This window comes from Trachemys scripta, chromosome 5 (genome assembly GCF_013100865.1).
Source record: "Trachemys scripta elegans isolate TJP31775 chromosome 5, CAS_Tse_1.0, whole genome shotgun sequence".
NCBI lineage: Eukaryota > Metazoa > Chordata > Testudines > Emydidae > Trachemys > Trachemys scripta.
In genome coordinates this window covers 22099232-22117693 of record NC_048302.1, presented here as the reverse complement: position 1 = coordinate 22117693, position 18462 = coordinate 22099232, and the positions used below count along the sequence as shown (strand labels likewise).

At 44.5% G+C, this 18462-nt stretch overlaps 1 protein-coding gene across 1 annotated transcript in view; it reads right to left on the bottom strand.

Moving 5' to 3' along the window:
• Positions 1-14826: 14826 nt before the first annotated feature.
• SNCA (synuclein alpha) overlaps positions 14827-18462 on the bottom strand; it is a 90566-nt gene continuing 86930 nt past the window's right edge. The window contains exon 6 of the mRNA XM_034772887.1: positions 14827-15444. Coding sequence (XP_034628778.1) covers positions 15412-15444 — 33 coding nt within the window. The 3' untranslated portion in view covers positions 14827-15411. The remainder of the gene's footprint in view (positions 15445-18462) is intronic.

The window sequence follows — 18462 nt, the reverse complement described above, 5'->3', positions numbered from 1 at the left end:
TTTAAAAAAAAGACAAACCATGGAAACAGCAAAACATCTGTATCCAGTTCTGTATTGCTCCCCTCCTCCCTAGTGCACAGAATCTATGGATGCAAAAAGGCAGATAAGCCTAAGGAACCTATTTAGGTCCTGCTTCAATAACAAGAAAAATTATACTTTTATTTGTTGATGTCAGAACACTTAATGAGTGTTACCATCCCCGTTTCACAGGGGGAAAACAGTCAGAGGTGAGATGTCTTGTCCATGGTGACAGTGAGTAAATGGTATCAGAGGGGTAGCCGTGTTAGTCTGAATCTGTAAAAAGCAACAGAGGGTCCTGTGGCACCTTTGAGACTAACAGAAGTATTAAGTAGCCTTTGCTAGTGAGTAAATGGTAGATTCTGGAATTGTCCCGCTCCAGATTCAGCAAATAAGGTTGTACAACGCTGTTTGTCACCTACAGAAGCTATGATGGAGCAGAAGCTGAACTTACCAATTGTTTTTAAATGTCCGATAGCTGCCACCAGTCCCTTGACCTAAAGCCCACTAAGGAGTCAACCTTTCCAGGCCAGTCCTGCCTTGGGGGCAGTGCATGGGTATACCACTACGGCAAGGACTCAAGGAAGCACAATGCCACCCAGAGCTCTAGAAACTACGGCAGCTCTGCAACCCTTCCTAACAATGCAGCACGTACTCTCCTCTGTCCACCTCATTTTATTGGCCAAAGGTGAAGGGGATAGATCTATAAAGGAGCCTGTGCAGGCCTCCTACAGACTTGGGTTCAGGGCTGTCATTGTGCCCAGCCCATGCACAGGAGTGTGTCTGAGAGAGAGCTCATTGTGCCCTCTTCCCATTTTTGCACACCTGATCAGGGCCGGGAACAACCTTGCGGTAGGTCAGCATGTTCTCTGGAGGCTGAGCCTTTGCTAGTCAGTAGGAGAAAGCTGCCTCTGGAAATGCAGCAACGAAAGAGAAGCATCTCAGGTAACTTGCCTTAAACAATGCTAAACGTTTCCGCAATTAAGTAAATTTAAATCTGATGTAAGGCTGCAACACCTGCTTTTTGTTTACAGACACAGTAATTAGGAGCCTGGAGGCAAATTAGACAAAGAACAGTTTAAGAATTGCTTAACGGCACTGCAGGAGCTGGAGAGTGTGTTCTGGTCCCCTGCAAAACTCCATCCACAACAGCCTCCAGCAGGGTATCTAGTGATAACACACACACCTGGTGAAACTCCACCTTAGAAGCATTATGTATCATTGTTATTTATTTATCATTTGTATTCCAGCAGTGCCTAAACGCCCCATAGGGCTAGGCATTGCATAATCACAAAATCAAAGATGGTCCCTGCCTAAAGAGTTTACAATCTAAAAGATAAGACAACCAGCTAAAGACAGACAGACAAACAAACAAGTTGCCAAAAGTTAAGTACACTTTCTCCCTGCTTTCCACATATAACCCCCTCACCCTTCCTCCGCTCTGTTCAGCCAACCCCAAGTTTCCTTCCTGAGCTCTACCCATCTCCCATAGGGCAACGTTCAGCCTCACTCTGGTTTCATCAGCACTAACTTGCACTAGCTGGTTGATTAGGGTACAATGCTGTATCGAACGCCTTCCAAGAGCTGCCTTTTGCAAGTTAATCCTTTCATGGCTGTCACAAATAGGAACTTCAAGAGCAGCTAGAATATGAAATGGTGTGAAAATTTTTCAAAAGTAACTAAGGCTAGATCTACACTGCACTCAGGGGCTGTAAGTGGAGCACGTGGAGACATAGCTGAGCTAGCTTATTCTAGCTAGCCCAGATACTAATAGAGCAGTGAAGCCACAGCAGCACATTCTTCAGCATGGGCTAGCTGCCCAGGTAATTACCCAGAATTCTAGGCACACTTCTACTGCCCACGCTCAAGCCCAGACTGCCACGGATGCACTGCTATCCATACCCAAGCTAGCTATACTAAATCTAGGTTGAGTCCGTCTACATGTACTGCAATCACCTGACTGCAGTGTAGACATACCCTAAACGCCAACTGTGCTAGCCCAACATACCCACACTAACGATAGCAGTGCAGATGCCTTGGCATGGCCTTCAGCGTGAACTAGCAATGCATGTACATACCTGGGATCCTTGCTGTGCTTAGAGAGCCTGTGCTGCTGTGTCTGTTACTATTTTAGCTGTGCTGCAATCACACCTCGACCTGAAGGGTGACATACACCTAGAGATTTGGTACCCTAAGTCCCATTGAAAGTCATGCTCAAAAAGTCAAAGCCTCATGAAAGTCAAAGGCTACTCTGTTCACAAAGCCAGATCTACTCTGCAAACTTTTGCAGTCATCGCTGGCAGTCAGGGATGGGAAGAGAGGTGATCCCTGACCATCATAGCTGGGCACCGACTGTCGGTGCAGTTATATTGGCAAAACACTCCCAGTATAGACCTAGCCTAAATGGTTTTTGAGAATAGGACTGAGGCTTCTACGTCACTTTTGAAAATGTACATTGGATGCCCTTAAAATGCATTATTGTGTTAAATATTTGTGACCATTCCACATTCTAAGAAATACCACAATTACTGTCATTGCTGCAAACATCATACATAATGGTAGTTGATGCCCACTGGGTTGAACGTATCTGTTAACACACACATAAGTATGTCAGTACAGAAATGTTTAGGACCTAACCTACCTATAAAAATAGAGTGCTCTGAAAAGCACACAAAAATTTTATGGGGAAAGAGAAAAGAAGGACAATTAGGGAGACAGAAAACCTTTCCAAGAGGGTTTGTCCTCATGAAGATATTTAAAACTGTATCTGTTACTGGACACATACACACTAAGGCCTTGTCTACACTACGAGAGTAGTTCGATTTTACTTAAATCGAATATTTGGAATCGATATTGCAAAGTCGAACGTGTGTGTCCACACTAAGGACAGTAATTCGACTTTGTGAGTCCACACTAACGGGGAAAGCGTCGACATTGGAAGCGGTGCACTGAGGGCAGCTATCCCACAGTTCCCGGAGTCCCCGCCGCCCATTGGAATTCTGGGTGGAGCCGCAAATGCCTTCTGGGTAAAAAAAAAAGGGGCCAGGGTGCTTTTGGGTAACTGTCGTCATCCGTCCATCACTCCCGCCCTCCCTCCTTCCCTGAAAGCGCCGGCGGGAAATCATTTCGCGCACTTTTCAAGTCATTGACAGCGCGGACGCCACAGCACTGTGAGCATGGAGCCCACTGCAACCATCGCTGCAGTTGTGGCCGCTCTCAACGCCTCGCAGCTTATCATACAGGTTGCCCTGAGGCAGATGCAGAAAAGTCAGGCGAGGAGGCTACGTCAACGCGGTGATGACCTGAAGTCTGAGAGTAGCACAGACCTCTCAGAAAGCAGGGGACCCAGCGCCGAGGACATCACGGTGGCAATGGGTCATGTTGATGCTGTGAAACGGCGATTCTGGGCACGGGAAACAAGCACTGAGTGGTGGGACCACATAGTGCTGCAGGTCTGGGATGAATCACAGTGGCTGCGAAACTTCCGCATGCGGAAGGGAACTTTCCTTGAACTTTGTGAGTTGCTGTCCCCTGCCCTGAAGCGCAATGACACCCGGATGCGACCAGCCCTGACTGTCCAGAAGCGAGTGGCCATAGCCCTCTGGAAGCTTGCAACGCCTGACAGCTACCGGTCAGTCGCGAGCCAGTTTGGGGTGGGCAAATCTACCGTGGGGGTTGTTGTGATGCAAGTAGCCAAGGCAATCGTTGATGTACTGCTGCCAAAGGTAGTGACCCTGGGAAACTTGGAGGCGATCATAGATGGCTTCGCAGCGATGGGATTCCCAAACTGCGGTGGGGCCATAGATGGAACTCACATCCCTATCCTGGCACCGGACCACCAGGCCAGCCAGTACATTAACAGAAAGGGCTACTTTTCCATGGTGCTGCAAGCACTGGTGGACCACAGGGGACGTTTTACCAACATCAATGTCGGATGGCCGGGCAAGGTTCATGACGCTCGTGTTTTCAGGAACTCTGGTCTGTTTAGACGGCTGCAGCAAGGTATTTACTTCCCGGACCACAAAATAACTGTTGGGGATGTGGAGATGCCTATAGTGATCCTCGGGGACCCAGCCTACCCGCTAATGCCCTGGCTCATGAAGCCCTATACAGGTGCCCTGGACACTGAAAAAGAACTCTTCAACTACCGGCTGAGCAAGTGCAGAATGGTGGTGGAGTGTGCTTTTGGACGTCTCAAGGGGAGATGGAGAAGCTTGCTGACTCGCTGTGATCTCAGCGAAACCAATATCCCCATTGTTATAGCAGCTTGCTGTGTGCTCCACAATCTCTGTGAGAGCAAGGGGGAGACCTTTATGGCGGGGTGGGAGGTTGAGGAAATTAGCCTGGCTGCTGATTACTCACAGCCAGACAGCCGGGCGATTAGAAGAGACCAGCGGGAAGCGCTGTGCATCCGGGAGGCTTTGAAAGCAAAGTTCCTGAGTGAGCAGGGTAACCTGTGACTTTCTAATTTTGTGTACAGAGAAGCCTTCACCCCACTTCCAACACACGTTTCAAAATAAAAATAGTTCTACTTTGTTAAAGCACACCGTTTTCTTTAATACTGTTTTCGCGGGAATTTTTTAAAACTGGGACGCAGACTGTGGTGCGGAGCGGGTGTAGTGTAGTCGCGCGAATGCAGCTTCTAAACTCAAGGACTGACAGGCTCCGCTGCGGTGGGATGGTTCTTTCAACGGAGCCTGTCACCCCTCCTGATACGGACTGTGTGTATGGGGGGTCTATGTGAGTTTGTGGCAGGGGTGGGACGGTTACAGATCCCCTGCTGTGTGGCTCTGTGATCCTGCCTAAGGACCGCCGCTTAAGATCTCTAACTGCCCTCCCCTGACACAAAGTCACAGAGCAACCCACCCCCCACCACATAACATGAAAAGAACCTCCCAGACTAACCAGGGTAAGTAGTCACTGCATCACTGCACTATGTATGTGCCCTGCTGCTGTGCCTGCCCCCGACTATGTACCCTGCCAAAGGTGACTGTCCTGTCCAATTACCAACCCCCTTTCCCCCCCCTCCTCCAAAAGAACATGATGGAAACAGTAGTTAACAGAAACATATTTTTTATTATCAACTACACATGGGACTGGGAAGTGAAACTTGGACGGGGGCTTGTGTCAGGCGGGAAGGAAAGAACTTGTCAAACTTTGGGGAATGAGAGCCTTCTGCTGCTCGAGCTCTCTGCAGGGGTGGAGTGAGAGTTAGCAGGGACTCTGCCGCCTCTCCTTCTGTGCACTTTGGGTGAAGGGAGTATGGGACTTGGTGGCGGGGGAGGGCGGTTAGAGATGGACTGCAGCGGGGCTCTGTCCTCCTGCCTCCGTTCCTGCAGAACATCCACAAGGCGCCGGAGCGTGTCCGTTTGCTCCCTCAGTAGTCCAAGCAGGGTTTGAGTCGCCTGCTGGTCTTCCTGACGCCACCTCTCCTCCCGATCCATGTTGGCTTGGTGCATTTGGGACAAGTTCTCCCGCCACTGGGTCTGCTGTGCTGCCTGGGCTCGGGAGCAGGCTATAAGCTCTGAGAACATGTCCTCCCGTGTCCTCTTCTTCTTATGCCTAATCCTCCCTAGCCTCTGGGAGTGTGATGACAGGCTAGGTTGTGAGACAGTCGCAGATGGGGCTGTGGGAATGGGAAAAAGGGAGTGAATTCCTCAGAAAGATAAATGTAGTTGTGAACAAAGAACATAGTCTTTCTCTGTGAACAGGACCATGCACAGCACCTATCACATGCGCACTCAGCACAAGGTCGAATTCTCGGCCTTCGCATTCAGTGTCTGGGGTTTTGCAGAGCACTTTTGAGAACCCTGTCAGGACAACGGAATTGCTCTTGCACGCAGACATGGTAAGCCGTAGATTCGTGGCAGCTTAAAACTTTAATATTAGCAATGGCCTCATTTCACATTGAAATCAATGTCGGTCCCTGCTGCCAGCAATCCGGCAAGCAGGAAGTCTGCTCCTGTCCCACACCCTCGCGGCTGTCCCCGGGAACGATCCCTTTCGGCTGACCCTCTCCCGCCTCCACCGCGTGGCTGCAAACCAGCGGTTACAGTTCTGTAAAGGAACGGTAAAGCAGTCCCAACACTAACATTCCCCTACCTCATTCAAAGCAGGTCATCATGAGCGACATCACCCTCATGAGGATCTCTGAGAGCGACAGACAGAGAATGCTCCGGGAAAGCCTTCAAAGACCAGGGCCGTATGCCGCCATGCTGTGCCAAGCAATGATTCCAGAGTACTTGCTAGTCTCGTGGCGCGGCAACGTGTCCTACTACGGAGGACCCAATAAGGCCGCTCTCCCCAAGAACCTAATGCAGCGGATTTCAAATTACCTGCAGGAGAGCTTCCTTGAGATGTCCCAGGAGGATTTCTGCTCCATCCCCGGACATATAGACCGCATCTTACTGTAGCTGCAGTAGCAGGGACTAAACAGTAGAGCGGCTTGGGCAGGACAATCATGCAAAACCGGACAGTGCTAGATTTTTTTCAAATAGTTGCACTGCCCATGACTGAACCGTTAAGTTAATCAAACTAATCATGAGAAACCCATTTTTTAAATTGTTAATAATCATGTTCTGTTACAAATAAATGTTTAGATGTTTACAACACTTACTGGATGATCCTTCACCAGATTCTGTGTCCGGGGTAACGGCTGGGGAGGGTTGGTAGGGGATCTCTGTAAGGGTGATGAAGAGATCCTGGCTGTCGGGGAAATCAGCGTTGTGAGCGCTGTCGACTGCCTCGTCCTCCTCATCTCCTTCCTCATCTTCCCCGTCCGCTAACATGTCCGAGGATCCGGCCGTGGACACTATCCCATCCTCAGAGTCCACAGTCAGTGGTGGGGTAGTGGTGGCGGCCGCACCGAGGATGGAATGCAGTGCCTCGTAGAAACGGGATGTCTGGGGATGGGATCCGGAGCGTCCGTTTGCCTCTTTGGTCTTCTGGTAGCCTTGCCTCAGCTCCTTGATTTTCACGCGGCACTGCGTTACATCCCGGCTGTATCCTCTCTCTGCCATGTCTTTAGAGATCTTCTCATAGATCTTTGCATTCCGTCTTTTGGATCGCAGCTCGGAAAGCACGGACTCATCGCCCCACACAGCGATGAGATCCAAGACTTCCCGATCAGTCCATGCTGGGGCCCTCTTTCTATTCTGAGATTGCACTGCCATCAGTGCTGGAGAGCTCTGCATCGTTGCCAGTGCTGCTGAGCTCGCCACGATGTCCAGACAGGAAATGAGATTCAAACTGGCCAGACAGGAAAAGGAATTCCAATTCAAATTTTCCCGGGGCTTTTCCTGTGTGGCAGTTCAGAACATCCGAGCTCTTACTGCTGTCCAGAGCGTCAACAGAGTGGTGCACTGTGGGATAGCTCCTGGAGCTATTAGCGTCGATTTCCATCCACACCTAGCCTAATTCGACATGGCCATGTCGAATTTAGCGCTACTCCCCTCGTCGGGGAGGAGTACAGAAGTCGAATTAAAGAGACCTCTATGTCGAACTAAATACCTTCGCGGTGTGGACGGGTGCAGGGTTAATTCGATGTAACGGCGCTAACTTCGACATAAACGCCTAGTGTAGACCAGGCCTAACATATAGAACATTTCTGAATATCAGAGAATACTTCCAGACGCCATGAACTCTGCCCAACCATGTTTTCAAAAAGTTCCTGAAACTCTCCAGCTGGTGCACCCAACAATAAACCAAAATTATAAACATGTAGACACTAAAGAACTCAAATATAATGGGGGGAAAACAGGTGTCTGCAGGGAAGAAACCCATCTGTCCAAGAGATGCATTAATATATTGGAAAAGGAGCTCTTTCCATTTTGTGCACTGCAAGATTATCACCTATCTCACAGACTGTAACAGCCTGAGATTATCATCACATTTGATTTTGCTGGGTTTTCATGAGACTGAGAATGAAAAAGAAAATTAAAGGTTGTCGAATTTATCTTCATTTCTTTCACACCGAAGAACATCCAATTATTCAGATGAAATTTGATGCTTTTTGTGCAATACTTGGTCAGGGTGTTTTTAGGTGATAAATGAAAAGTTGAGCTTTTATTTATTTCAGTTTTGTTACATAGCCCCAATGCAATCTGAGTAGCAGATCTTCAAGATGCAAAAGTGCCTCGAAGAAATTGCCACATCTCCCCTGCCAGTTAAAATTGCCACTTAGTTAGGGAAGTGAGATACGATTTTATTCTGACCTCATTACATGGCATTTATAAATGGTTGTTCTTTACTCTTGCACCATAAACCAACAAAATGTATCCCCAGCAGTTCAACATAAATGTTTTGTCTTTTGAGTTAGGGTTGCTGCTTGCAAGTATTTGTCTAACATTGATTATCAGGATGACTTAAGGGTGGCTTCACTGGATGGTAGGTTAAATCTTACCAAATGCTAACATTTGCTGACCATCCATTTTGGTTTTTAAATATTTTAGGTGGTTTATCATTTCACTGTGTATGAATAAAAACAAGGTGGACAATACAGCATTGTATTCATATTTGCATTATGCAGTCCCCTTCAGTGCTACTGATATATAGTGTGTAAATGCAACCTGCCATATTCTCTCAAATATCCTTTTGTGATCTATTCATGTTGTGCAGAGAGTTGGTGGGGAGAGGGAAAATAGAGAAAGAAATGGAAAATAATAGAGAAAACACTCTGGTATAGAAAGGCTACTTTGCAGTGCTCTGGTTGAGCAAACATTCCTAAGTTGAGTTTAAGTGGCTGCTTGGGGATTACATGTGTAGGGGAATCTTTAAGTGGTACAGAGCCATATGCCTCCCCCAGGTAATGGACACGGAGTTAGTGCAATGTAGGGAGGGTGGGGGTCACCTGTCCTTTTTTCCCTGCCCTGACAGCCAGAGCTGTCCAGGCTCTTATCCAGGCTCTTGTCCAGGCTCTTATCTCCAATCTTGGACACTAACTTACTCCTTTGGCTTCCTAATACCCATGTTGACCCCACTCAAGTCCCCTTAGATACAGCTTCTGCGATGCAATTGTGCTGTGTAGTTCCCAGATCCTACCACCCCACGTACAACATTTGTGCAGCCAGGGAATCCTCCGTGGCTTTGGAGGAGGGCATGAGCTGTGATCTTTGCTTTGCTCAGAGAGACAACTGTCTCCTGGCCCGTTTCCTCATGGGCTCTCTAGACCCTGCTACAGCCTCCTCACAATATTCTAGAACACTTCACCTGGAACAATGCATTCCAGTGAAACTGAAACTGGGCAGTGAGGCAGGGAAAAGAATGGAAGAGAAGGGAGGGAGGAAGGAAATTGGGAGAAAGTAGAGAAATTGAGGGCAGGCAGAAGTATCAGAATAGTCCAACATTATTAATGAGGTCAGTGCTGCCAATCAACAACATTCTCTTTAGCAAAGATCTTAGGCAAATAATGGAAATGAGTAGATGCCATGCTCTTTTGCACATAAATCTCTTATGGATAAGACAGACCAAACAAACCAGGCATCAGTCTTACTCCCTTTCCCTCTTTCCAGAGAAATATACTGCACAGGTACTGGTTGTTTCTAGAATCTGGCATATAGATAGGTTCAAACATTAATGGAAAGGACAAAGTCAGCCTTTGTGTTTCCACTGAAGAATACATTTCTAAAGAACCTCCCTCAACATGATAGGAAACTGGGTCTGCTGATACCTATCTCGTTAATTACCTTCTGGTGATCTCTTCTGTGATTCCACCTGCTGCTTCTCCATCTGCTAGATTTTTTTAGATCAAAGAAGCCTTTTTGAATTATACAATGAATGTCAGGCTTGTTGCAAAAAGGCTTATGGCTGGTTTTAAGCAGTTTAAAAATGTTCATTATGAGTGTGTGATGGTTTCACCCCTTCTTTATATTGAAGTAACTAAATTAAATTTAAAAAAAAGTGAACCATCAAATACAGATTAAGAATATGACAAACACTATGCGAAGAAACAAACATGGAGCTATTTAAGGCTAAATCTTCTCTATTGCACTGATAATTCAGGAGTGACTGTTAAAAATAATGTACTTAGGCCTGATTCACAGCAGTATAAATGAGAGCACCATTCAATCTTTTAATATGCGACTCACATCTTGGGCATATATTTATTTTTATTTGTATTACAGTAGCATATAAAGCTCCACTTGAGATCAGAGCTCCATGGCTCTAGACATTTGACAAACAGACACAGAGTGAGATAGTCCTTGCCTCGGAGAACTTAGACTCTAATTAGACAAGATACACAAAGGAATTATTATCTCCATATTATAGATGGAAACTGAGGGCAGAGGACTGGCCCAAGTCACACAGGAGTCTGGCAGAGCCGGTGATCAAACCCAGATCACCTGGGTCCCAGTTCAATGCTTTAACCACAAGATGATACTTCATCTTACATTATATTTTAGATTTTCTTTTAGAGCGGAAGAAAAATAAAAGGACTGGATTATTGAAAATTTACCCTATGATATCCATTTTCTTAAGCAGCAACTCAGATTTGCCTTCTTTGGGGATGAAGCCATTCTCTTCGGGCACATAAAGCAGTACGCGCAAAAAGTTCCTTGCTGTGCTTTCCAGCTCTACATCTGAGTTGTGGGTACATCTGGGAACTACATTTATAGTGCTGAAAGGATTGATCTTCCCATGTTCTAGCAGCAGCAGGTTCCATGCTGATGGAAGAGGCAATGGTTTTGTCATGCTAAACTCAGTCAAAAATGGATGATAGCAAACACTGATCCTTAGCTGGTGTAAATGGGTGCAGGTCTACTGAAGTCCATGATATTGTGCTCAATGTACACCACCTGAAGAGCTGGCCCCGCCATCAGGGCTGGCTCTCTTTAAGGAGCCTGATGTACTGAACTTCTACCATCCACACCTTCCCTCTGCATTCTAAAGGGGGAGAATTTGGTTCTGATCCAAAGCCCGCTGAATTCAATGGAAAACCTCCCATTGACTTCTGTGAGCTTTGAATCGGGTCCCTGGAATATCCCCTCAGCAGTGGGCCAACTGGTCAATATAAAAGGGGCTGGAGCGATGACACATCCCGCACATTTTGACTTAACATTCTCTGAAGTCATAGGCTTCAGTCTCAGCCCTGCCAACACATTCCACTATTGACGAAGATACGACCTAGACAAATGGTATCTTAATCCTCCCCCCCCCCCTTCCCAACAGTTCCTCCCTTCCCAATATGGAGAGAAGACCAGGAAACTCTTAGAAATCCACTGGGACCTCACCATGTTGATTTGCTTTGCCTGGGAAGAGCTTAGATATCATGTTATGAGTGCTATAGAAGCCACTAAGACGAGGCTCGTTTCAAAGGTGGTTGAAGTCCACGGGAGTTTGACTGTAACTGGGCTTTGGATCAGGTCCCAAAGTAGCCAGATAACTTTGTGTGATGTATAAATATTTTATGGATACTTGTAGGCAAGACCAAGAAGTGCAGTTGTGGACAGTATCAAGAAGGGCTTCAGCAACTGAACAAATAGCGCTCAGCATATCTACCAAAGCCTTTGGAGGCAGTAGCCTCCACTTTTGATGCTCTGTATTCGAGAATTACTCTTTGATATTTGAGTCATTGGGCTCCATTCATCGCTGCTGTTAAGCCAGGGATGAATGTAACCCAAAGAGTTTTCCTACTAGTCAGGAAACATCTGGGTTTGCTATCAGGTTTGCCAGAGCGAAAGAGTCAGAACTATTATTACATTAACACTCAGGAAAATGCAATGTGGCGGTGAGTCAAGGACCAAAGAACCCCAGGAAAGCACATGCATGTCCCAGTGAGTAAAACAAGTACATCCTGAGGAGTGTTAATCATATGCACGTTATTTTTCCAGATACAGTACATTGCAATTTACCCTGACCTCATATTAATGTCTAGAGGGAATGTTACTGCTGAAGTCTCAGTATGTTATTTGTGGTGGTCATTTCTTGCATTTTTCCCTTTGGCAAATACAGTTTTCTCAAAACCATTGCATCAAAAGCATGTACAGCAAATCTTAATGACACCATGATTTACAGTAATAAAAACAATTAATGAGTCTAATTTGGAGTCATTAAAACATCAATTAAGGATGTCAAAATAGGAAAAAAAGCATCACACTGTTTTCCCTGGAAAAATGGAATACGGAGAGATTCATTATTGATCATTTAATCGGAGGATACAGTATTGCTTTCAGTTCCCTTGATACCCTGGAAACCAGACTCCTAAGTCAAGTCTACTCACTTTAAACTATACACTATTCACCAGCAGATATCACAAGCAAACAGTATCACAATTGCACTATTCTTTTTAAATATATATATATGGGGCAGACTGTTTTTAAGATCATGTTACTGTAATATTTGTTTAGATCTCGCTTTACCAGGGTCTAATTCAGTTCTGACATTTGCAGTCCACACATTTGTTTTCATTGCACTGCTGGAAATAAGACAAATTGGCATTTAGCACACCTGAAAAAGACGGTAAGGCAGCCCTAGAGGAAGCTAATTAAAATACAGCACAGTACTATATGACTGGATCACACTGTGTTGCCATAGCAACAGAGAGAACTTATGGGCCTTTCAGGCCATCTGAGGGCATGTTTTCAAGAGGTACATGAACCAAAGAGATCACCTATAGTATATTAAAAATGTTATTATACTATGAATGATTTGCTGATGTTATGTTAGAAAGAAAAGAATTAACTCTTAGAGGCACAGAGGTCTGGCCCGTCTCAGGGGTGAATTTATATAGCTCATATTTTTCACGAGCCTGTCCCATGGCTTGTTTGAGGAGTTGGGCTCACTCCCAGCAGCTGGGCATATCTTCCCTAAATAATTCACTTTGATTTCCTGACTCAGAAAAATTAAGGCTACCCCCATCTGAGGTGCAGGGAAGAGAAGACACTCAGAAATGTTAGAGATTTTCAAAGCTTCCTATGGAATTAGGCATCTGATCCCCCATAGGTAGCGTTGCCAATCTCAGCCCTAGTGCAACAGTTCTCAAATTGTTACCCACTGCTGGTCCATGGAGTGTTTGTTGTCGGCTTGGCTCCATGGTGCTGGATCTTCTCATTTGCTTCTGTCTGCCAAACCACATCATAATTATAAAACTTAAATTGAACATTCTCTGATATCAATTTTCCATTGATGCAATTGCTATAGTTGCCCTAGTGATGTTATGCAATGGCTAATGGGAAGGAAAAAGGACTTTCAATGGGAACGTAGGTGTCTAGTCTAAGATACTCTATTGTGATGCGGTTCATACTATGAAGATGTCTGGGAATCCCTGATCCAGTGGATAAACAAGAGATTTTATTAAACACTTTGATATGATTTAGGTCCTGAGCCAAAGCCCAGTGAAGACAATGGAGTAAACCCCATCCCTCAAATTGACATTAGTGAGCTGTAGACCAGGAGCTATATTATTACTTTTTCTGATTTTTAAATTCTGAGGTTTCAGTAAAGAACATTATTGTGGATGAAAAGTCATGAGCTGAAATGATTGAGAAAAATTTTAAATGCCATTTCAAAAAAAGTCCTCTATTCGAATTCTTTCTCATTTCAATCATTTATTTAGAAATGCAACACTGCTAAAAGAGATTTAGGAGTGAAAGCAGACAGGAAATTAAATGTGAGGTTGCAATGCAAAGTGAAAGCAAAATGCCAATGTGATTTATTTTTTTGACTGCAGACACATCACATCAAGTACACAATTCTAATAAGACCATGCCAGGAATTTACCTTCAATTTTGGGAATGCCAATACCAGAAAAATGATCAGTGTTGCCTGGCAGATAAGACACTGAGTCAGGACTCAAGAGACTTGGGTTCTATTTTTAAACTCTGCTACTGACCTACTCTGTGGCCTTGGGCAAGTCACATCACCTCTCTGTGATTCTGTCTCCTCATCTGCAAAATGGGGATAATGATATTTACCTGCATTAAGATCTACAGATGCAAAGCATTATATACCAGCAAGGTTTTATTGGAAAGAGAGGGTATGAGGAAAGGTAAAAATCCTACTTGTGACAATATGCAACATAAAAATGTAGATTAAAAAGTACTGTCACGCAGGTTAGAGGTAAAACTTGAATCCAAGAGAAAAGAGTATCCTGAATAAGAAGGGAAAGAGAAGTAAAATGTCTCTTTATATTTATATATCCCACTACAGAGAAGTGTACCCAGTCAGCACAGTGAATATAGACAGGTTTCAGAGTAGCAGCCGTGTTAGTCTGTATCCGCAAAAAGAAGAACAGGAGTACTTGTTCTTCTAAGTAATTGTGGTACTCTAAGGTGCCACAAGTACTCCTGTTCTTCTTTTAGTGAATACAGAGATACTTAGCTTTAACAAAGAACTAACATTCAGTGCTGTAAACCAGTAACCATACAATTGGGTCTATTTTTGGGAAAACAAATTATAGTCAAATTTTACCTGACACAAATATGGTGCAACCAATCCATCACTCAGCTGGTTTCTCCATATCTTGGTATTTTAACCACCTCTAGACAATGATTCTTCATAGGTTCTTACAATTTCCTGATAAACTGCTGCATTAAATTGTTGAAGGCCACTTTTGTTTCTTTATGACTGCAAATTTATTGTCACTATCAAAACATCTATTTTGTAAACTTTTATTTAATACACCACACCCACAAACATAGAGGGCCATATCTTCAGCTGGCGTATAATCCATCCTCCCATCTTTTATAGTGCTCCTAGTATAATTTTTTTTGCTGTAACTCCTTCACAATGAGATACTTATCCTGAATTATTTAATATATACTCTTAGAAAGGAAAGAATGTGCTGTAAATCACCACTAATATGAAAGTTCATTTTTTAGTGAATTACATTTTATTTGCTTCAGTTTAACACCATTATTTACAGACATATATTAATAAAACACATCACAAAACAATAAAAATGTTAAGTTAATATTTATAGGTGCATAGTTCATGCTCAATTACTTTATATATGTATATATAAACAATTCTCACAATAAGTTAACCCCGAGACAGAGTAATAATAAGAAACAAAAAAAATCCTTGAATCAGAAACAATACCAAGTTACTGACAATCTAGCAATAAAACATATACAGCTTTAGAAATAAGCAATAGACACTTAGGTGGTTTTACATTTTTTTTTTTTTTTACTTTTAAAACTTGAAGCCACAATATCCACAGCACGACAATGGCCCTGCCACCCAGTTGTTCATTTCAGTGGGAGGGAATCACTGGAATGAAAGCTGGGTGCAGACCCAGACACTCCAATCATTGCTGATGGAAGACTTCAAAATACACTGTAAAAACTGTAAAAATAAAAGAAAAGTTTACAACTGGGCACATTGGAACTCAGCACTTGTACAGGACAGGACGTCTTTGTTAGTAGATTTCAGAAGATAGAAAGAGGGAAGAGATTTTCATGCTTCAGGTTCATAATCTTGATACTCTTCCTATTGAGGAGAGCAAAAATCAAAATTGGTTAACACTTAGAAAAAGCCTCATTTTAGGCCCAATTCTATTCCCACTGGAGTCAATGGAAAAAAGGCGACTGATTTGATTTAGAACACAATCTGGCTATTTATCTTTATTTGGTTGGCATTACTTTAGCTTGTTTTCCAAATACCTGGTACTTAATTTACAAGAAAAAGGTGTTTACAGATAACCCTGAGGTTAACATGCCATTTGCCTTCCATATCAATGGCTAAAATCACTTACAGCTTTTGATATCTAGAGAATTCCCAAGAGAACTAATGAGCAAAGAGAAAATCACATTTCTGTATATAACATGCGCTTAAGCCACCTTTATGTATTGCTGTAATGTATTGAAGGAAAAGCTTCACTGATGATATGTTGCCACTGAAATGAGCAGCAATCTTAATCCTTAATCTAGGAAAGGATTTAGGCATGCACTTTACTTTAAATTCATTAATAGTCTCACTGAAATCAATGGGATAATTTGTATGCTTAAAAATTAAGTACATGAGTTTGTATTGGAAGGATCAGTACCTAGGACAAAAACTGCTTTAGAAGAAATAATGAGGAGTCCTTGTGGCACCTTAGAGACTAGCAAATTTATTTGGGCATAAGCTTTCGTGGGCTACAGCCCATTTCATCGGATGCATGAAGTGAAAAATACAGGAGCAGGTATAAATACACTTGGTAAAGCAACCTCCATCCTTTCATGTAAGGTCAGTCTAACAAGATAAATCAATTAACAGCAGGATACCAAGGGAAGAAAAATAACTTTTGAAGTGGTAAGAGAGTGACCCATTACAGACAGTTGACAAGAAGGTGTGAGTAACAATAGGGAGAAATTCGTATTGGGGAAATTAAGTTTAGGTTTTGTAATGACCCAACCACTCCCAGTCTTTATTCAGGCCTAATCTGATGGTATCCAGTTTGCAAATTAATTCCCGTTCTGCAGCTTCACGTTGGAGTCTGTTTTTGAAGCTTTTTGTTGAATTGCCACTTTTAGGTCTGTTATTGAGTGACCAGAGAGATTGAAGTGTTCTCCTACTGCTGCTTTAGAAGAGTTTACTGTGAAAATCTACATGACTGAAATGTCATGGCAGATAAGCAGGCTGTACGCTTCAAGTATTTTCACACTCAATAGTGAATTAACTATTTTCAGCCAGATCTTTCATATTCATTGGGACCTGATCCAACTCGTACTGAGCTAAATGGGAGACTTTCCACTGACTTCAGTGGGAATTGGATCAGGGTCTTAGTGGCAATTGCTACATTTGTGAACTTAAATTATTATTCTTTTATCAAGATATATCTAATTATAGTAATTGGGCATGACCTTTCGAGGGCCTGGGTACCTGAAATTCCTGTTGCACTGTGCAATCCAGTGGGAGTTGCAGGTACTCTCACTGACTCAGTAAATCACCTAAGCATATGCTTAATTATAAGCACATGAGTAGCCCCATTGATTCCAATTACTCAGGTGCTTAAAATTAATTATCTGTCTAAGTACTTTGCTGGATCAGGCCCTAGATGCTCCCAACCTTTCATGATCAAGCCCATGCATGGCAATTCTGTGAAACAGCCAGTCTGATTATTCACGGTGGTACCCCATGCATTGTAGTAATACTATATATCAGGGGTCGGCAACCTACGGCATGCGTGCCAAACACAGCACGCAAGTCGATTCTGAGTGGCACGCTGCTGCCCACTGAGAGGAGGAAGAGGAGGAGGGGCCGGAATGCACCACGTTGTGCGAAGAAAGGGGAGAAGGGGAAGCTTGGCTGCCGCAGGATCAAGCTTCTGCCTCCTGCCCCCACAGGAGAAAGCGGTGGGAGGGGGACTGAGTGGAGCGGGGGGCCAGGACCCTTTCTTCTCACAACGTGGTGCATTCCAGCCCCTCCTCCTCCCAGAGGAGCAGAGCCGAGCGCAGCGTGGTGGCTGCTCTGTAGAGCAGGCAGAGAGAGGTAGGGATGGGCCTGGGGAAAGGGGGTGGAACAGGTCATATCCCTGCCAGCCCCGTGCCATGAGCTGCTCAGGGCAGGGGGCTGGGAGCACCCCCCACGAGCCGAGCACCCCAGCCTTCTGCCCTGCACCTCCCCACCCCAACATACACCCATCCCTCTGCCCTGCACCCCCACAGCCCCAGCCCTCTGACCTGCACCCCTCACACCCTCCCCAGCCCTCTGCCCTGACCTCGAGTTGCCCCCAACACCCAGCCTTCTGCCCTGCATCTCCACACACACCCCAGCCCTCTGCCCTGAACCCCGCCCCACACCCAGCCTTGTGCCCTGCACCTCCACACACCCCAGCCCTCTGCCCTGATCTCGAGTCCCCCCCAACATCCAGCCCTCTGCCCTGAACCCCCCCCCCACCCAGCCCTTTTCCCTGCACCTCCACACACACCCCAGCCCTCTGCCCTGACCTCGAGTCCCCCCCACACCCAGCCCTCTGCCCTGAACCCCCCACCCAGCGGGCTGAGCAGGCTGGCAGCGTAAGATCAGCATTTTAATTTAATTTTAAATGAAGCGTCTTAAACATTTTGAAAACCTTGTTTACTTTACATACAACAATAGTTTAGTTATATAATATACACTTAGAGAGAGAGACCCCTTCTAAAAAAACGTTAAAATGTATTACCGGCACGCGAAACCTTAAATTAAAGTGAATAAATGAAGACTCGGCACACCACTTCTGAAAGGTTGCCAACCCCTGTTATATATAGTTAGACCAAAGTAATTCAGCATTAGTGGAAGGAAACTATGAGACAAAAGATTTTACTTTCTTGATTGCATGAGCCAAAGGAAGTAATAGTGATTTGCTGTGTATTATAAAATGTTATCCATAAAATTAGGAAACTATTGAAAGAAGATACTGTGATCATACTTTTTTTTTTTCTTGAACTCATACATTGACAAAGGTATAATTTCCTCCCATCTCTTACCAAATACAAGAAAAAGGGAATTTATTGTGGAGTATTCTGGAATGTGTCTGTGTGTGCG